The following is a 21,344-nucleotide window of genomic DNA, read 5'->3' as shown; positions in this document are numbered from 1 at the left end:
TGAATGGCTGACCCCTGAAGGGAGTGTGGGTATCCACAGAATGGGAGAATGAAAACCCTGGAAGGAGGTCCCAGGCTGGACGGAGCTGTGAAGAGAGTTGGAGGTTTTGGGAAAATGGTGGATTATGGATGATTAGAGGCAGATTTATATGTCCCAGGCTTTTGAGTGAAGTTATGGAAATTGAGAAGCATGAGGAGGTATTAGAGGAGAAGCAGCCCAGAGACCTGAGTTGGGATTTGCTTGGCTCAGAGAAAAGCAACTTTCACGCAGAAGTAAGACCTGGACAGAAGTAACTGAACTTCAGTGTCCAAGAAAAGTACAGGAATGAGCTGCGGCCTGGTACTAGCACTGAGGGTTTTGAAAAAAATATTTTTGTAAGTATGACAATATAATTCTCAAAAAAAGTATATTATTTAAACTTTATCTGTTTTACATTAAGGACAGATGATTTTATACCTCTACAAAGCATTTCTGTCAAAAACCTAAATTGAGAAATTGCTAGAGATTATAGGATTGAATTTATACATCATGTTGATGTTTTACCTAAACAATCACAACAACCACCTTTAAACATCACTAAGATATATGGCAGGAGCTGTCAGCCAGAGGAATGACACTTCTCTGATATTAACAGAAAGAACATGGTCGCAGAGGTAAGAGATGGGTAGTTACCAAATTAATTTAATTTTCAATTCAACAAAGCCCCTGAGAGTTAAGGGACCTTTCTTAAGCCTGGATAGACTTGGAAGACTCCAGAATCAGAATAAGTAAAATAGTAACAATCTCTTGTAAGCTGCCTAAGAGGATACCTACCTGTGTATATACCTGCATCTTTAAATTTTACTCCTAAGAGCTTTAAGATATGAAAGGACATCTGGAATATTTATAATGATATCTTAAGGGCTCTTTTATTTAAAAAAAAAGTTTAAATGTTTTACTCTGAGATTTGTCTGTCTTTCAGCTTTCCATATTTGAGGAGGCAGGCTTATCGTTGGTCCTACAGATCAACCATGGCACCAGCACCAAATGGTAGTAGACACCAGAATTGTCTCAGAAGAAGGCAGAAACCTCATCTCTTGGGAAATGCCTTTTTAAAGCTCAAATCAATGTGAGTGGCAGAGGTATCAATGAACAGGGAAAGGGGACCAAAACTAACTGTAAAAGCATTCTACCATTGTACCCATACATTACATGATGTACATAAAATGCTTACTACATAACTCTCTCGGTATAACCAATTTTTTTTGTTACTTCAGCTCTTATATTACCTTGAACGTGTACCCACACACACTTTTTCTTATGTTTCTCACTTGCTATTCTCCTAAATTTATCCCAACCATTTAGTTAAGGAATCTCTGATCTTCTGCAGTGGGTAGGAGAGGCACAAAGCTAGCCACACAGTCTCAAAACTTATTGGAGAACCTTCTGCTTAGGGAAAAACCCTATTTAAAATAAATATCCTATTTGTTTTGTTTTGTCTAGGTAGGTAAACATAACTCTTAGAGCTGAAAACACAAGGTCTGTGGAGATTAAATAGACCCTTTTCAAATTTTAGCTGGGGCTTTATGAAGGGACTAAACCTAAGCTTTCTCTATATTTGGTTGTTTACCTTCTTTATTTTTTTATTATTTATTTATTTATTTATTTATTTTTTTGTGGTACGCGGGCCTCTCACTGTTGTGGCCTCTCCCGTTGCGGAGCACAGGCTCTGAATGCGCAGGCTCAGCGGCCATAGCTCACGGGCCCAGCCGCTCCGCGGCATGTGGGATCTTCCCGGACCGGGGCACGAACCCGCGTCCCCTGCATCGGCAGGCGGACTCTCAACCACTGCGCCACCAGGGAAGTCCTGTTTACCTCCTTTAAAACAACCAGGGCAGGCTGCTTCCTGCAACCTAAAAAGGCTAAATTTACTTTGCCTATTTTGTATATTAGAAAAGTGGCAGAGAAGGATTCAGAGACTTGCTCCGGGTCACACAGACCATAAAAGACAGAGCCAGACTTTCTGTTGAGTGTTCTTTACCACAATAAACAGACATTTGGATTTTCTTTCTTCTGAAGACTCTTAAGAAGCATCAATGACAGTAAGGCCTAATTCAGTCTCCCTACCTTAAAGAGGCAACACTCCATTGCCTTTGAAACAGAATGTTCTGTGGCAAAGAACCTGGAAATGGAGGCTTACAGACCCCATGGGGACAGAACAAGGCAGAAAGCGTTTCCCTCACACACTTATATGTTCAATGCCCTAGACTGAAGGATACCATCAGTTCAAAGTCACTTACCCAAATCTGAAGCTTGATTCTCTTTTCATTTTTGAATACAGTTTTGACTTTGAAATCAATCCCAACCGTGCTGACGAATGCAGATGTAAAGGAGTCATCCGCGTAACGGAACAGAAAAGATGTTTTCCCCACACTGCTATTGCCAATGATGAGCAATTTGAACATGTAGTCAAAGTTCTGATCAGAGGAGTCTTTCTGGCCGTACCTGGCATCTTGGGCAGAGGCCATCTGTGATAAAACAAAACAAAAGAGGTGTGGATCAGTCTCCCATTTGCTATGAAGCTAGCAGCACACTCATTATTGGTCTTGCCAGAAACAGATGTCAGACCACTCAGGAGACAAGTTGAGAGAGTTCCCCAGCCTTCCTCTGATGCTGGTATCCATGGCAATAATTCCCTGCTGGAAGATAGAAAAGCAAATCTTACAGCTCTTTCCAGCTGTGTTGGTGTGTGTCACTGCTCAGCATTCAGAACGAATCAAAGACACAAAAGGAGACGTAACATGAAAAGCAAAGATATGAGGAGCTGGCCAGGGCATGTGGACTCTGAAAGTTTGTAATTCCAGGGATGGTGACACCAAGGTGGCTGAACAGCAGGGTGTTTCTTCCTGAGTCATCTAAATGATTAGAGTCTCTCTTATTTTCTAGGGAAGCACTCCCAAAGCCTATCTCTATTTCATCTATTTATATCACTTTAAATCAACATCCTAACATATATGACCAATCTCTTTCAAATAAAAAATAATGATAGGGCTTCCCTGGTGGTGCAGTGGTTGCGCGTCCGCCTGCCGATGCAGGGGAACCGGGTTCGCGCCCCGGTCTGGGAGGATCCCACATGCCGCGGAGCGGCTGGGCCCGTGAGCCACGGCCGCTGGGCCTGCGCGTCCGGAGCCTGTGCTCCGCAACGGGAGAGGCCACGGCAGAGGGAGGCCCGCATACCACAAAAAAAAAATAATAATAATAATGATAATGACAAATACATACGGTTCAAACAACGTGCCAGGAACTGTTAACTTACTTAACCCTCACCACACCCTATAGGTGGGTACGTTTATTATTTACATATTAAAAGGAGACAACTGAGGCTCAGAGATACTAAGTAATTTGCTCAATTTCACACACTTTGTAAGTAGTAGAGGCGGGTTTCAAATCAGGCAGTGTGGTGCGACGGCTCGTGTTCTTAATGCCTCCTACTCCCCCCACCCCCAACCCCGGTTCCCAGTGAGAACTAGGGAAATATGTACACGTGCTCTAAAGTTGAAGTGGGAAATATTCATTGTGAGATTCATTAATGAAGGTCCCTACCTGGGTTCAACCCTCGGCTCCACCACCTACTGGTTGTGGAACTTTTGCTTTTTTATTTTAAATCAGTGTAGCTCAGTTTCCTCTCTTCCGTGAAATGGAAAAAATTATTATCCAACTTGAAACACTTGTGAAAATAATAGATGATATATCTGTAGAGCAGATGTATAAAGCTCCTAGCAAAGAATAGAGAATAATCTCTATTATTAATTATAAATGCTCTAGATGGATTTTTCCTCATCTTTTTTGATGATCATTTTCACATCTATCAAAAATGCTGCAGCATTACTCTAAGCACCATTTGGCTCCATATAGAAAAGAAGCATTTAGAATGGTGAATCCCAGTGATTAGTGCATTTACCTGATCAACTTTTTGGATGCTACGAATTCTTTGCCAATTGCTGTGCTGCCCAATACAGTAGCCACTAATCACATATGCCTGTTTATATTTAAACTAAGTAAAATTAAAAATTCAGTTCCTCACTCACATAGCCATATTTCAAGAGCACAAGAGCCACATGGGGCTTGTGGTTATGACACTGGACAGCGCAGGTTCAGGACACTGTCATAACTGCAGCAAGTTGTATTACTCAGTGCTAGGCTAGACAGTCTTTTTTCATTTCTTATAAAATCTGATTAATAATTACATATTTCTCTTGGAGGTATGGCAAAGAGAAAAGTCCCAGAAGATAGCAGAATGCTAGAAACAGTATATAGTGCCTAGTCTCATCTAAGACCACATTGGTTGCTGAAATCAGGGGTGTGTGTGTGTGTGTGTGTGTGTGTGTGTCTGTGTGTGTGTCTGTGTGTGTGTCTGTGTGTCTGTGTGCAAGACAACTGAGGGAAAAAGAAAAGGGGAGATGGGGTGATAACGTATTCCCTTTCTACAAATACTCACTGCCAGTAGGAGAACATATGAACAAGAATAAAGGCAAAAAGAAAATCTGTATCTATTATGAAATTTAAGGGCAATAAACATTCTGACTTCATTTCATTTCTTATTAAATATAAGTTTAAGCATTTCTCTTTTTAAGTCCATGTAACCACATTGCTGTCTTCAGTAAATATGCCTTGTAATGATTGTCTGCCAGTGGGAAAAACTGGGCCAGTAAAACAGGCAGATATCATCATTTTCCTTTCTGGCCCTGGAGTCTGCGTGCTAAGGTAAACTTCCCCCAACACAAGCAGCCCACCAAGAACAAAAATAGGATTACAATTCTTTTTTTTTTTTTTTAATATGGAACGCTTCACGAATTTGCGTGTCATCCTTGCGCAAGGGCCATGCTAATCTTCTCTGTATCGTTCCAAATTTAGTATATGTGCTGCCAAAGTGAGCACAGGATTATAATTCTTGACTCTCAGCTTGAACAATGATGTCTTGCTCTGATGACTTCTGACACCCCAGAAAGCCAGGTAACTGTTTCGTTTGACACTCCTATTCCTACAGACATAAGCCTTTCACCAATTAAGATTCCCCCCTTATGGAGGTGCTAAGTTCAACCAGGCCTGCAAATGACCTTTGTTAAGAAGGTCTTTTACCATCTTTTATATGAAGCAGCCCAGATACTACGTTCTGGATTAAGCATGTTCAGTTAAGCCACAGTTAGAAAATAGACTCCACAAGTTGCCTAGAGCTGCTCATTTTCTCAGCCTGACAGCCTACCATTACCCTGAGGTGGGACTCTAACTGAGTCCTGTGGATTTCTAGGCTGCCTTGAAAGAAAATGTGATAAAGAAAGCCACTATCAATCACAAGTCCTAGTCCAAAATTAGACCAACTCCAAAACCTGCGGAAATATAGACAGCATCATTGTATGTACTTTTGAAAGGTAATTGTAGAGATTTAGATAGAGAAAACCGTACTGGAGTTTTCTCCAGCATGAGAAATAGAAGATGTTCAATTTTAAGGACAGATTATACCAGCTGTATTAGCAGCAAAGAAGATGGTAGGAGCACTGAGGATGAGGGGGCATGAGGCTGGTGGATATGTGGATCCAGATCCTCCAAGGGATTAATTAGAAGAGTCTGCTAACCTGCTATTCTTGAAGATGGTGTGTGGTTTCTTTAAATTATTTCCTGATTTATATCCCCAAAAGTATTCACAGAGAGCCCCAAAGATGTGTATTCAGAACGTATGTGTTTCATTAAACTTTAGAATAATGAAATAAATCCTGGCTTAGGGAATGGAGAAGTAGACTGACCGAATCTTGCTGAGAATAGAAATAAAGCAATTTTTATTTACAAAACAGAAATAGAATTACAGATGTAGAAAACATTCTTATGGTTACTGGGGGCGGGGGTCAATTGGGAGATTGGGATTGACATATACACACTACTATATATAAAATAGATAACTAATAAGGACCTACTGTATAGCACAGGGAACTCTACTCAATACTATGTAATGACCTATATGGGAAAAGAGTCTAAAAGAGTGGATATATGTATATGTATAACTGATTCACTGTGCTGTACACCTGAAACTAACACAATATCGTAAATCAATTATACTCCAATTAAAAAAAAAGGATGAAGCAATTTCACAGCATATGAAAGTCAAAGGAACATACAGACAGTCACTATGTAAATTTACTAACAGTTCTAAATACTAAGTCATGTGAACGTCTCCAAAATGTTCATGGGAAAATATGAAGACAGGAGTGGGCATGAAGGAACCTCCCAGAGAGCAAACAGGATTTTATAAAAGATACATAAGAAACTCTTTAAATTGCATTAATCTTGAATTAATTTTTTTTAAAAAGAATCACAGAGCGGGAAAGACTCTTCAGCGAAGCCCTCCTTCCTACTCATCCCCAAGTGTCCCTCTTGCCATTGGTATTCTAGCCCAGCCCTTCACAGGGAGAGACAGAAAGCTTGCTAGGCTGTGAAGCAGCCTATTTCATTGCTGAACAACTGCAATTGTTATAAATTTCTTCCTTAGATTTGAGTTAAAATCTACTTCCCTGTAGCTTCTGTCCGTGTGCTCCAGATTCTGCCTATGAATCAAGAGTGGATTCCTTTCCCAATCACAGCTCCATAAGCTTTCTCTCCTCCTGCCTGGATAATCTCAACTGCTTTAGCCCCTTTCTCCACCCAGTACATGTCCGAAAAATCCCACACGTCTTCTAGGTTAAAGCTGACATCTCTGCAGATGTCAAAGTCCCATGCATGGCTCCCACAATTGGTCACAATATTCCAGATATTTATCTGATCGTTGCAGAGTGAAATGAGATCCTCATATCCTATCACACCTGACTTCACAATAAAGTCTCCTCAAATGCTCAGCACTTTTTTCACATTCACTGTTATAAACATAGGTCTCCCCTAACCCCATCCTATGCCTCGGCAATTTATTTTTTTAATGGAAGTGTCAACCTTTATTATGTACTCTATTACATTTCCTTTTGTTTGTTTTGATTTACAATTCCATTCTGTTTTGATAACTTTTTGTCCTTTCATCAAAAATATTAGTTATCCCTTCCAGATTTGTCTCATTCCTAACTTTGATCAGTATGCATTTCATATCCTCACTTAAGATGCTAATCAAAATGCTAATCAGTTTGTAGACAAATCACAATGAAATTTTTTTTTTACCTTGCTGAATACATAAATCTATGGATGAACTCTACAATATGTCATTAAGGAACTCAGCAAGTTTGAAGCAAATCCTTAACCTCTGGGAGTTGGTGCCTTGCAAAGCCGCTGTGCTATCCCTCTAGGTGTGCCTTGGTTCACTAGCAGGTGAACAGATCATAGATTTAATTGATGTGTCATTTTTAATTTCGATTCTAGTCTCCCCAGAAGTCCTACTGACTAGGGACCAAGCAGATTACCTTTGACTAACACACGTAACCATAGCCTTCTTCAGAATTTTTGACATTAGCTTTTCCAAATAAATGAGAAAAGCAAATTATTTGCAGGGATTCCCTTGGGTGTTTAAGAATCTAAACTATACTAAGCCATCTGTGCATCTGATGAGAAAAACAAAAAGAAGTCATTTTAAATGTACTACGTTCCATCTACCACTACTGATAACATCCTGAGGGTCAGTAGGAGGAAGAACGAGGGTAAATTATCCAGAAGATGAAATGCAATTCTTTGAAATTGGAAGAGTGAAAGTAAGGATGGGACATATGTATGGGAAGTGTGGAAATATGTAAAGTAGTTTCAAATCTCAATTGTGTTACCTAGGGGAAAAGAAAAGGAAAAGGTAATAAGAGGAGTTATTCCTGAGAGCTCCAAAGTAAAGACTACATTTTAAAACCAAGAAGGAAAATATTAAAAGATAGGATTTCCAAACACATGTCATCTGGCCCCTGGTGGTTTCTCGCGGTGAAGGTCTCATCTGCGCTTGGTTGCCTGTCTCCCTGTTTGTTTCTCAGGGTGGATTGGAATTGTGATGCTCTTTGCAGTCTCTGGCCAGCAGTTTCTCCATGTGTCTGCTACTGTTTGCTCTGGCAAGAGCCAGCTGAGAAGCAATAAACACTACTTGTATCACTGCGGACACATCACCATCAAGCTGAAAGGATGCTGTCCAGGGAATTGGAAGCAGACAAGGCACTAGAAGACTTAAACTCTAACCCTGGCATCTGAAGTAAAGGGCCTGGAAAGTAGGGGAGCATTTGGAAATCGTCTTTGTCTCCTTTTATGTTAGCAGGGATTGACTTACTACTATATTTCGTGGGACTCCTGGAGAATGTATATGATGGTATGCCAAATTATGGTAACGCTTCCAAGATGCAAGTTGTTCTATGTTTTAAGGATATCCCTCAAGCTCAGTTTCACAGAACTCCTTGCAGTCTGCGTCTGGACCTCTATTTCATGCATAGCTTCTTTAGTACATGTGGATAACACTCAGCTGATGCACAGGAAAGTGGTACAATAACTGCAACAACAGCTCTTACAGACACTGTACTCTGCTTTACACATATTATCACACCTCATCCTTTCACTGTCCCCAGATATCAGAATCTAACTCTTAGCACCCCCCTGTTAGAGGAACAGAATGCTGAGTGTATTTCAGAACGGCTACCTTCCCCAACCCCCTGCCAGAAGCATGAGTGGATTTTTCTCCAACCTTCACTATGAGAACTTAATAGGCCTCCTGAAGGTAAAATTCACAAAAGTGTGAGGCCCTCTGGAGTTTTATGTCTTAGACTTGTCCACACTGAGCCTCCAGCAATTCATCAATTACAGTCTACATTTTCTTCATCAATTACATTTAGGTTTTTCTTACCCTAGTACTGATCCCCGTGAAGGTTTCTATTCCAGTAAATTGTGATTCTGTGTCTGCTTATTTGTCTCTACAATTTGCAGGGCAGCAGTCTTCCCCGTGACCCCACTTCTCTGATGATCTAAGAAGAGTTGTTAATTTTCAGTGTGTTCAGCTTTTTTCTTGTGTGAGAATGGGAGTGACCACTTCCAAGCACCCTCCATACTGGACAGAAAACTCAAAGCCATTATCCCCATTTTAAGGATGAAATTAAGAGTATCTGAGAGGAAGCTAAAGTAGAGTGGGGGTCCTTGTTTTTCAGTAGGTTGTTATCCTGATTCCTCTGTCTGTGTACTGACTGTGCCTTCATGACCTGGACCAAATGGGTTAGGACCTACTGAATAGCAGAGGGAACTCTACTCAATATTCTGTAATAAGCTATGTGGGAAAAGAACCAGAAAAAAGAATGAATATAGGTATATGTATAACTGAACCACCATGCTGTACACCTCAAACTAACACAACATTTTAAATCAACTATACTCCAATAAAATTTTAAAAGAAAGAATTACAGACATGCAGCTCAGCTAGTTTACTCTTCCCTTCATCAAACTAACAAGTCTCAGCCTTCAATCACAGAGAATATTGAAAGAGGTAAGGGTCCTTCTTTTCTTTGCTTCTAGAAAAAAATCCATTCCTTTGTTGAAGAGAGGTATGCTCTAAATTTGATATATTTTAAAGTTCATTATAATGGTTTTTGCAACTCCTTTGATGTCTATAGATGTTTGTTACTACAGTGTCAAGAAAAAGGAAATGAATTTTACCAAACCATATAAAACTGGTTCCTATTAGTATCACAGACCAGTGTTCTCAGCCCACGCTACATTTCACCCCAACTCCTAGTGTGCTTACTGAGGGTTCCCGGCAGGGAGAGCCTGTAGAGGGCTGTGCAGCAGCAGGTGAAGGGGCCACCCAGATCACACAGACAAGAGTGCGAGCGAGGTCTGCTGTGAAGGGAACCACGGTGGCTGTGAGAGCTCTCCAGACTCCAGTGATGCAACCCTGACGGCTGCCATGAAGCAGAGCCCTGCCCAGTAGCTCCTGTACATCTTCATGGATGCTGAAGCCAGAGGGTCATTAGTGCAGTCCTGGGGTGCTGGTGATCACCTAGCTGCTGGTAACCCAGGCTTTATAGTCACAGCGGGAAGAGAGCTAGGGAAACCCCATTCCACTTCTTTTCTACCAGCTCTGAAAGTATGTGCAGCAGACACATCTGTGAAAAAGAGCATTCCACATTCTTGGTGTAATGTGGATGTAGGTAAAGAGCACACTCTCTTGGGCTTCCTTCTCAGGCAGCCTAGGTCTGTTACCTGTGCAAACTTGGGCAAGGTTTTTGTTTTGTTTTAAGTATTCTAAGCTGCAATCTCCTCATCTATTGGAGAAATAGAAAATAGAAATAATAGGAATAATAGTGGGATCTTCAAAGTAAAATTGCTGGCATGTGTAAAGTCCTTGAATAGAGCATCCATCATCGTCTTTGTTATTCCTCTTGTTATACTGAAATCATACACAAGCCACTCACTTTCTCCCAACTCCCACTCTTGCTACTCTCTGAAATGGAAATGTTTGATTTTCTAGGACATGTTCCCTCTCATTTCCTAACTTTAGAGGACAAGAGCCTTTGATACCCAATACTCCCACTCTGTAGAGTTTCATAATTACCAAAATAAACACATTACATTTACTCTCTCATTTCAAATATTGTGGCATGGAACAAAGAGCACTCATTAAAACATGTCTTGGGACAGAAGCTGAGACCCTGAGTACCTGTGGCAAAGATAGAAGTCTTCTGTGGTCTGGAGAGGCTGTGGGGAGGGAAATGTGACCGCACACCCTGTGATGTGACCTGTCCCATGACACCGCTCGCCACCCGGTCACACTTGGAGAGTTACTAACTCATGAAACCCTTGGGTGTGGGTGGACTTTTATGGAAACTGGGAGTGGACTAATAAGGGTGCCTAGCATACAGATGGCTGACAGGCACATGAAAAGACGCTCAACATCACTAATTATTAGAGAAATGCAAATTAAAAATACGATGAGGTACCACCTCACACCAGTCAGAATGGCCATCATCGTTAAAAAGTCTACAAATAACAAATGCCAGAGAGAGTGTGGAGAAAAGGGAAACCTCCTACATTGTTGGTGCGAATGTAAATTGGTGCAGCCACTATGCAAAATTGTGTGGAGGTTCCTCAAAAAACTAAAAATAGAGTTGCCATATGATCCAGCAATCCTACTCCTGGGCATACATCCAGACAAAACTATACTTTAAAAAGATACATGCACCCCTATGTTCATAGCAGCACTATTCACAATAGCCAAGACAGGGAAACAACCTAAATGTCCATCAACAGATGAATGGATAAAGAAGATGTGGTACATATATACAATGGAATACTACTCAGCCATAAAAAAGAATGAAATAATGCCATTTGCAGCAACATGGATGGACCTAGAGATTATCATACTAGGTGTAGTAAGTCAGAAAGAGAAAGACAAATACCATATGATATGACTTACATGTGGAATCTAGAATATGACACAAATAAACTTATCTACGAAAAAGAAACAGATTCACAGACAGAAAACAGACGTGTGGTTGCCAAGGGGGAGGGAGAGTGGGGTATGGATGGATTGGGAGTTTGGGATTAGTAGATACAAACTATTATATATAGAATGGATAAATAACAAGGTCCTACTGTATAGCACAGGGAACTATATTCAATATCCTATGATAAAAACGAAAATGGAAAAGAATATGAAAAAGAATATATATATGTATAATTGAATCACTTTGCTGTACAGCAGAAATTAACACAATATTGTAAATCTATTATAGTTCAATAAAATAAATTTGAAAAAAAAAGAAAGGGAGCTCCAGGAAGTAACTCCTAATAATTATGGGGAAGCTCTCTCCTTATAGGGCCTTAGAGTAGGTCTTAGGTAAAGTTTAACCTAATTTCTGATATGGAATTTGATAAATCCTCAAAGTCCACAATATCATTATAGACAACAATACTGAATTATGAACTTTAAAGTCTTTAAGAGACTGGAACTTAATTGTTTCCACCATATAAAAGAAATGATAATTATGTGATAAAATAGAGGTGTTAGCTAACACAACGGTGGCGACCATATTATAATATATAAATGTATCAAATCAAAGTGTTGTATACCTTAAGCCAACACAATGTTATATTTCAATTCTATCTCAATAGAAATAAAAAATTTTTAAAGCCCACAATAAATAAATAAATAAATAGTATCTTGCATACATGATGGTTATTTCCAGCATTTGCTAATACCTCTCTAAAATAATGGCAAAGGGTAGTCACAAAAGTAAAATTCCAGATAGACAAAGAAAAGTAGAAAAGAAAGGTCAACAAAAGTTTGGGATTTGGAAGTGCATGACTGGGGAAAGGGGAATCCTAGGCCTGCTAGGGAAGTCCACAAAAGCCCTTACCCTGCAGAACCTGGGATGGCCTTGGGATTGGAGACATCAAGTGTCTTGATCATGGGGTGTGGCTAGAGTGACCAACTCTCCTCGTTTGCCAAGGACTATGGGGTTTCGTGGTACACCGCAGAACTTTCAGTGTTAAAACAAGCAAGCTGAGATGTTGGTCATGCGAGGTGTTTCTAGGGCATGCAAACAGGAGGACTAGTTGAAAATCCAAGTCCCACATCCCTCTCTGACCCTGTAGAGCCGAGCAACCATCTTCCCCACGTACGACTTCTTTAAAACAAAATTAAGTTTAAAATATAAAAAAGTCATCAAACATTCTTGGCATTCACACTTCCTATATGCAGATGTCAATTTATAAAAATGAAAGAGCCTCTCTCTTAGCAACGAAATGTAAAGAATCCTTTAAAACGTTTCTCATGAATATGGATAAAATATACATATGCTTTCTCATCATTTCTTGGTAGCAAGAAATACCAGACATTGTGTTCTCAAATATCTCTTCTCTAGAGCTGGATATATTTTTATTCAGGAATACAAAACTAAATCTTCACTAGATTCAAGATTTCCAAACCTGGGAAACTCCACCTGAATTCTGCAAAATTAGAATATTCAAGGTGGGGTCAGGTATCTAAATTGTTAAAGCTCCCCTTGTGACTCTTTTGATTAGTCACATTTGGAATTGATTGGATTAACAAATGTCCGCAGGGAATCCAGGGCAGGTGTCAAGGCCTCAGGGACGTACATAGAGGAGACTGAGTAATCTGATATTTAAGCCCAGATCTGTGGGACAGGAAATGGAATCCTAGTGCTCTCTACCAGCTGTGGTCTTCCCCAGTCACCCCTTCCACTGATGGGGACAGCAGATCTCACCAGAATGTTGGCTCAGCACAGAGGGTCTACACCCTAAAATGCCCAGCCTGCACAGACAAGCTGGATTCTGAGAAATGTATTATCTCTGACCTGGTAGGAGCCAGACCTTCTGAGGACCAATGATACAACTCACTGTGAGCTCCCCGTCAGACTCGGAGGAAGTCTCACTAGGAAGCCTAGTGAGAGGTACGAATCCCATTCTCACCACACACGCAACTCTGCTCTACTCAGCTCTGTGGTGCGTGGCCTTGCCTTTCTTCATTAGTCATTTTTTAAAATAACACACAATTAGATTTTTCTTCCCTCCACTCCATAAGAAAGCACCCAACAGCTATAGGAGGCCAGTGTCTAAACTGAAACCACAAAATGAAGAATATCTCTTCCTGAGAAGAAAATAAAAATTAAACAGTAGACGTACCCAGTACTATGTGGTATAAGGAAAACCTCTCTTAAAAACACGTAGTAAAATACTCTAAAAATCCCCAGTGGGGGGAAAAAACTAAATTTTAATATTAACATGTGTTTCCCCCCAAAATTTCATCATTAAACATTTTTAGAACATTAAACATTTTAAAAAGATTTCACATGAATTTTAAATATTTAAGTCCTTGAAAAATGCCTCCAGGGATTTGCTATACATTCCTTCTAAATCTCGACATTTCTCTTCCCCTCTTCCAGTCATCGAGGTAGGTCATGTACAGGGGCAAACACCCCATGGTCCACACATTTATGAGACAAAGGGACTATAGGGACCATTCTTGAGGAGCTCGGTGGGCTAGCAGTCTACATGTTTGTGTTTCCAGACTGTGCAATTAGAATGACTTACAGAGCCACTTTTCTAGTTATAATTGTCCCTATTTTTCATTCAAAAGCTACTGCTACTATTATTTACTACAAAGAACAAGCCTGCCCAAGCACACTTACAAAAGAATGTTCGCATGCACAGGTGTGCTGTGCTTCCATTGTCCCCTTTCATCAGTCCTACTACTCAGACAGGTGTTCAGTGAATCAAACATTCAAAAGAAAAACTGTCTTTTACTGCGAACACCATATATATGTGTCACGTGGGAGTCATATTTTGCTAATCGGTACTTAACATACTCTTTCCTCAAGCTCTTTAAGGCTCTTCAAGCTATGGCTATTTTAGCAAGAATCACTCACTGTGTTGACTAGCAAGATTCTCTAGCTCATGAGACTCAGGCATGCATCTGAGCCGCTCTGGACAACTAACAAGTAATTAAACTAAAAGCAGGTAGACTCATGATGAGAGGATCAGTGCCTCACCTCTTAAAGTTACATTATGATTTGGGTTCCCAGACCATGAAAAGTTGACAGAGTAGGAGCAAAGTGACTATGGTTCCAGGGTTTTCTCAGTTAGGAGGTCAAGTAGGCACAAAATGAGACTCTTTTAGGTCTGCTAGAGCTAAATTCCTAATGCTAGACCCAATCCAATCAGCTTACTGAAGAGTTCATCAGGGAACCACTGACCCTGACTTTTTAACCAGTCACTAGGCAACTGAAGACGTAGTACATTCACTCTTATGGTTTCATTGTTTAGTGGACAGAAGAATATTTCGTGACCCCAATAAAACTGACATAATGCTTCAAACCAATCTCAAACATGCTGGCGTTGGAAAAGGCATATTATTTCTGCAGAGTTAAAGCTTTAAGGAATATAGTATATATACAGATATACATATATATACAGGCATATACATGTGTGTGTATATATATATGCATGAGAACACTATTAAGAAAGCAAGAGTGTCTGTATTAATATGCAGTAAATAGACTTTAAGACAAGGAGCACTGCCAAAAATAAAAAAGGACATTTCATAATAATAAAAAGGAAAAATTTTCAGGAAGACACAACAATTACAAATATGTGTTTACCTAACAAAGGAGTTCAAAATATATAAAGCAAAACTGAAAGAACTAAAAAAATGGAAAGATTGATTACCATAGTTGGAGATTTTAAAACCTTTTTCTCAGTAGTTGATAGAATAAATAGACCAAAATCACTAAGGTTAGAGATGATCTTAGCAACACCACACAAAACCATGATCTAATTGACATTTACAGACCACTATACCTTACAACTGCTGCATGCAGCATTCACAGTGCACATGAAATGTTCATGAAGTTAGACCAGACACTAGCCTGAAAACAAGTCTAAAAAAATTTCAAAAGAATGAAATCTTAAAGAATATGTTCTCTGGTAGCAAGAGAATTTAATTAGACATCAGTATCAATAAAATATCTGAAAAATACCCAGGTATCTGGAAATTAAACAACATATTTCTAAACACATTAATTAAGGAAAACACCACAAGGAAAGAAGCAAATAGTTTGAAATAAAATATAATGCAAATACTATACTCAGAAATTTGTAGGAGTCAACTACTAAAGTAGCAAAGATTTATCTTTGTAAATACTATGTTTATTCTTTAAAAAGAAACATTTAAACTCAATGATCTAAATTTCTAAATCAATAATTTAAGCCTGATAAACAAAAAGGTTCTACTAAAGTATTATACAAGGAACACAGTTGTTTTCTAAAAGCCCAAGTCAATACAATACAAAATAAACAACAAAAAAGTTAACAAAGGCAAAAGTTGGTTATTTGAAGACATTAATAATATGGATAAATATCTAGTAAGACCGGTAAGAGGGAGGGAGGGAGGAAGAGAGAGAGAGAGAGGACTCATATTATCAATAATAGGAATGAATGAGGGGATATCATTATAGATCCTAAAGAAATTAAAAGGTAATAAAAATATTTTGAACAATTTTATGTTAATAAACTTGAAAACTTTGGTGAAAAACATCATTTACCAAAACTGACCCAAGATGAAATAGGAAATTTTATATATGCATAATTAATTTTCTACTGCTGCCATAATGGATGTTTAAAACAACACCCAGTTATTATTTACCGAGTCAGAAATCTAGACACAGTGTAACTCAGCTAGGTCCTCTGCTCATATTGCTAAGGCATTACAAGGCCAAAATCAATGTGCCAGCTGGGCTGGGTTCCTACCTGAAGGTTCTGGGGAAGATTCCACTTCCAAGTTTTTCAGGTTGTTGGCAGAATTCAGTTGCTTGTGGTTATAGGACTGAGGTCCCTATTTCCTTGACATATAGCCTTCTTCATCTTTAAACCAACAATCCTCATGCTTCAAATCTCTGACTCCCCTTCTGCCACATCTCTGACTCAAGCAATATAATGACTGATGTCATTATTCTGGACTCACCTGAAAATCCAGGGTAATCTCCTTATTTTAAAGTCCATAACATTAATTACATCTGCAAAGGCCCTTGCGTTGTGTAACATAATTTACTCATATGTTCCAGGGATTAGGCAGACATCTCTGCAAGGAGTTAGGGAGAAGGCTATTCTGCCTACCACAATATACTAAAGGGAGACAGATAGATAGATAGATAGAGTAGATAGCTGGAAGATAGAGATATCTGTATATCAAAAAAGTTGCATTTGTTTAAAAAAAATGTCCACAAAGAAAACTCCAGGCTCTAATAGCTTCATTGATAAACTCTACCAAACACTTTCAGGAACAAAACATATCGATCTTACACACCAAAACCATTCAAAAAGTAGAGGGAAAAAGAACACTTCTCACTTGTTTTATACGGTTTCCATAACTCCTACATTATAACCTCATAAAAGCATTAAAAGAAAATCATAAATCAATATCCATCATGAACTTAAATGCAAAAATCTTCAACAAAATATAGTCACATTGAATCCATACAGTACATCATGACTAACTGGGGTTTATCTAAGTAATGTCACATAAAATAAAAATCAATCAGTATAATCCAATAGAATAAAGGAGATAAACCATGTGATCACCCCAACAGATGTAGAAAATGTATTGACAAAATTCAGCAACCATTTATTTTAAAAACAAATATTCTTAGCAAACTAGGAATCAAAAGAAATACCTTCTGTATGATAAGGATATCTATAATAAAAACAACAACAAAAAGCCAATTATAGCTAAATTCATACTTAATGGTGAAAGATGACTTTCCGCTAAGATTGGGAATAAGAAAAGAATGTCTGCTCATCACTTCTACTCAACATTTTACTACTCCTTCTTTTGAGAACACCAGAATCACAACTAACTGCTGAACAATCATCGACAGGAAGACACTGGAACTCACCAAAAAAGATACCCCAGATCCAAAGACAAAGGAGAAGCTGCAATGAGATGGTAGGAGGGGCACAATCACAATAAAATAAAATCCCATAACTGCTGGGTGGGAGACTCACAAACTGGAGAACACTTATACCACAGAAGTCCACCCACTGGACTGAAGGTTCTAAGCCACACGTCAGGCTTCCCAACCTGGGGGTCTGGCAACGGGAGGAGGAACTCCTAGAGAATCAGACTTTGAAGGCTAATGGGATTCGACTGCAGGACATCAGCAAGACTGGGGGGAACAGAGACTCCACTCTTGGAGGGCACACACAAAGTACTGTGTGCATTGGGACCCAGGGGAAGGAGCAGTGACCCCATAGTAGACTGAACCAGACCTACCTGCTAGTATTGGAGGGTCTCCTGCAGAGGTGGGGGGCAGCAGTGGCTCACCAAGGGACAAGGACACTGGCAGCAGAAGTTCTGGGAAGTACCCCTTGCCGTGAACCCTCCCAGAGTCTGCCATTAGCCCCACCAAAGAGCCCGGGTAGGTTCGTGTTGGGTCGCCTCAGGCCAAACATGCAACAGGGAGGGAAGCCAGGCCTACCCATCAGCAGACAAGCAGATTAAAGTTTTATTGAGCTCTGCCCACCAGAGCAACAGCCAGCTCTACCCACCACCAGTCCCTCCCATTAGGAAACTTCCACAAGCCTCTTAGATAGCCTCATCCACCAGAAGGCAGACACAAGAAGCAGGAAGAACTACAATCCTGCAGCCTGTGGAACACAAACCACATTCACAGAAAGACAGACAAGATGAAAAGGCAGAGGGCTATGTACCAGATGAAGGAACAAGATAAAACCCCAGGAAAACAACTAAATGAAATGGAGATAGGCAATCATCCAGAAAAAGAATTGAGAATAACGATAGTGAAGATCACCCAAGACCTCGGAAAAAGAATGGAGGCAAAGATCTAGAAGATGCAAGAAATGTATAACAAAGACCTAGAAGAATTAAAGAACAAACAAACAGAGATGAACAATACAATAACTGAAATGAAAACTACACTAGAAGGAATCGATAGCAGAATAACTGAGGCAGAGAACAGATAAGTGACCTGGAAGACAGAATGGTGGAATTCACTGCTACGGAACAGAATAAAGAAAAAGGAATGAAAAGAAATGAAGACAGCCTGAGAGACCTCTGGGACAACATTAAATTCAATAACATTCTCATTATAGGGATCCTAGAAGGAGAAGAGAGAGAGAAAGGACCTGAGAAAATCTTTGAAAGGATTATAGTCGAAAACTTCCCTAATATGGGAAAGGAAATTGCCACCAAAGTCCAGGAAGTGCAGTGAGTCCCATACAGGAAAAACCCAAGGAGAAACACGCCAAGACACATAGTAATCAAATTGGCAAAAATTAAAGACAAAGAAAACTTACTGAAGGCAGCAAGGGAAAAACAACAAATAACACACAAGAGAACTCCCATAAGGTTAACAGCTGATTTCTCAGCAGAAACTCTACAAGCCAGAAGGGAGTGGCATGATATACTTAAAGCGAGGAAAGGGAAGAACCTACAACCAAGATTACGCTACCTGGCAAGGATCTCATTCAGATCTGATAGAGAAATCAAAAGGTTTACAGACAAGCAAAAGCTAAGAGAATTGAGCACCACCAAACCAGCTCTACAACAAATGCTAAAGGAACTTCTCTAAGTAGGAAACACAAGAGAAGAAAACAACCTACAAAAACAAACCCAAAACGATTAAGAAAATGGTAATAGGAACATACATATCAATAATTACCTTAAATGTGAATGGATTAAATGTTACAACCAAAAGACACAGGCTTGCTGAATGGATACAAAAACAAGACCCATATATATGCTGTCTTCAAAAGACCCACTTCAGACCTAGGGACACATACAGACTGAAAGTGAGGGGATGGAAAAAGATATTCCATACAAATGGAAGTCAAAAGAAAGCTGGAGTAGCAATACTCATATCGGATAAAATAGACTTTAAAATAAAGAATGTTACAAGAGACAAGGAAGGACACTATGTAATGATCAAGGGAACAATCCAAGAAGAAAATATAACAATTATAAATATATATGTACCCAACATAGGAACACCACAATACATAAGGCAACTGCTACCAGCTATAAAAGAGGAAGTCGACAGTAACACAATAATAGTGGGGACTTTAACACCTCACTTACACCAATGGACAGATCATCGAAACAGAAAATTAATAAGGAAACACAAACTTTAAATGACACAGTAGACCAGATAGATTTAATTGATATTTATAGGACATTCCATCCAAAAACAGCAGATTACTCTTTCTCCTCAATTGCGCTCAGAACATTCTCCAGGGTATCTCACATCTTGGGTCACAAATCAAGCCTCAGTAAATTTAAGAAAATTGAAATCATATCAAGCATCTTTTCTGACCACAATGTTATAAGATTAGAAATCAATCAGAGGGAAAAAAATGTAAAAAACACAAACACATGGAGGCTAAACAATATGTTATTAAATAACCAAGAGATCACTAAAGCAATCAAAAAATACCTAGAGACAAATGCCAATGAAAACATGATGATCCAAAACCTATGAGATGCAGGAAAAGCAGTTCTAAGAGGGAAGTTTATAGCTATACAATCCTACCTTAAGAAACAAGAGAAATTTCAAATAAACAATCTAACATTACACCTAAAGCAACTAGAGAAAGAAGAACAAACAAAACCCTAAGTTAGCAGAAGGAAAGAAATCATAAAGATTAGAGCAGAAATAAATGAAATAGAAACAAAGAAAACAATAGCAAAGATCAATAAAATGGACAAAGTCTTAGAAATGCACAAACTTCTGAGACTGAACCAGGAAGAAATAGAAAATATGAACAGACTGACCACAAGTAATGAAATTGAAACTGTGATTAAAAATCTTCCCAGAGGGCTTCCCTGGTGGTGCAGTGGTTGAGAGTCTGCCTGCCGATGCAGGGGACACGGGTTCGTGCCCCGGTCCAGGAAGATCCCACATGCCGTGGAGCGGCTGGGCCTGTGAGCCATGGCCACTGAGCCTGCACGTCCAGAGTCTGTGCTCCACAGCTGCAGAGGCCACAACAGTGAGAGACCCGCGTACAAAAAAAAAAAAAAAAAAAAAAAATCTTCCCAGAAACAAAAGTCCAGGACCAGAGGGCTTCACAGGTGAATTCTATCAAACATTTAGAGAAGAACTAACACCCATCTTTCTCAAATCTTCCAGAAAGTTGCAGAGGAAGGAACACTCCCAAACTCATTCTATGAGGCCACCATCACCCTGATACCAAAACCAGACAAAGATACTACAAAAAAAGAAAATTACAGACCAATATCATTGATGAATATAGATGCAAAAATCCTCTACAAAATACTGGCAAACAGAATCCAACAACACATTAAAAGGATCATGCACCATGATCAAGTGGGATTTATCCCAGAGATGCAAGGATTCTTCAGTATACTCTAGTCAATCAATGTGATACACCGTATTAACAAATTGAAGAATAAAAACCATATGATCATCTCAATAGATGCAGAAAAACCTTTTGACAAAATTCAACACCGATTTATGATAAATACTCTCCAGAAAGTGGGCAAAGAGGGAATCTACTTCAACATGATAAAGGCCTTATCTGACAAACCCACAGCAAACATCATTCTCAATGGTGAAAATCTGAAAGTATTTCCTCTAAGATCAGGAACAAGACAAGGATGTCCACTCTCACCACTATTATTCAACACAGTTTTGGGAAACCTAATCACAGGAATCAGAGAATTAAAAGAAATGAAAGGAATACAGATTGGAAAAGAAGAAGTAAAACTGTCACTGTTTGCAGATGACATGATACTATACATAGAGAATCCTAAAGATGCCACCAGAAAAATACTAGAGCTAATCAATGAATTTGGTAAAGTTGCAGGATACAAAATTAATGCACAGAAATCT

The 21,344-nt window shown here is 39.3% G+C and overlaps 1 protein-coding gene and 1 non-coding gene across 2 annotated transcripts in view; both read right to left on the bottom strand.

Annotated features, from left to right (window-relative positions):
• Positions 1-21,344, bottom strand: part of RAB3C (RAB3C, member RAS oncogene family) — a 300,910-nt gene that overhangs the window by 269,205 nt on the left and 10,361 nt on the right. Inside the window, exon 2 of the mRNA XM_007103926.2 lies at positions 2,280-2,507. Within this exon, the coding sequence (XP_007103988.1) occupies positions 2,280-2,507 (228 nt within the window). The remainder of the gene's footprint in view (positions 1-2,279; positions 2,508-21,344) is intronic.
• On the bottom strand, positions 4,811-4,917 carry LOC112065713 (U6 spliceosomal RNA). The gene has a single exon (XR_002892205.1). It is a non-coding gene; the product is annotated as a U6 spliceosomal RNA (small nuclear RNA).

The sequence above is a fragment of the Physeter macrocephalus genome, chromosome 8 (assembly GCF_002837175.3).
Source record: "Physeter macrocephalus isolate SW-GA chromosome 8, ASM283717v5, whole genome shotgun sequence".
In the NCBI taxonomy this organism is placed as follows: domain Eukaryota; kingdom Metazoa; phylum Chordata; class Mammalia; order Artiodactyla; family Physeteridae; genus Physeter; species Physeter macrocephalus.
The sequence above is the reverse complement of the archived record's forward strand: the minus strand, read 5'-3'. Positions and strand labels throughout refer to the sequence as shown.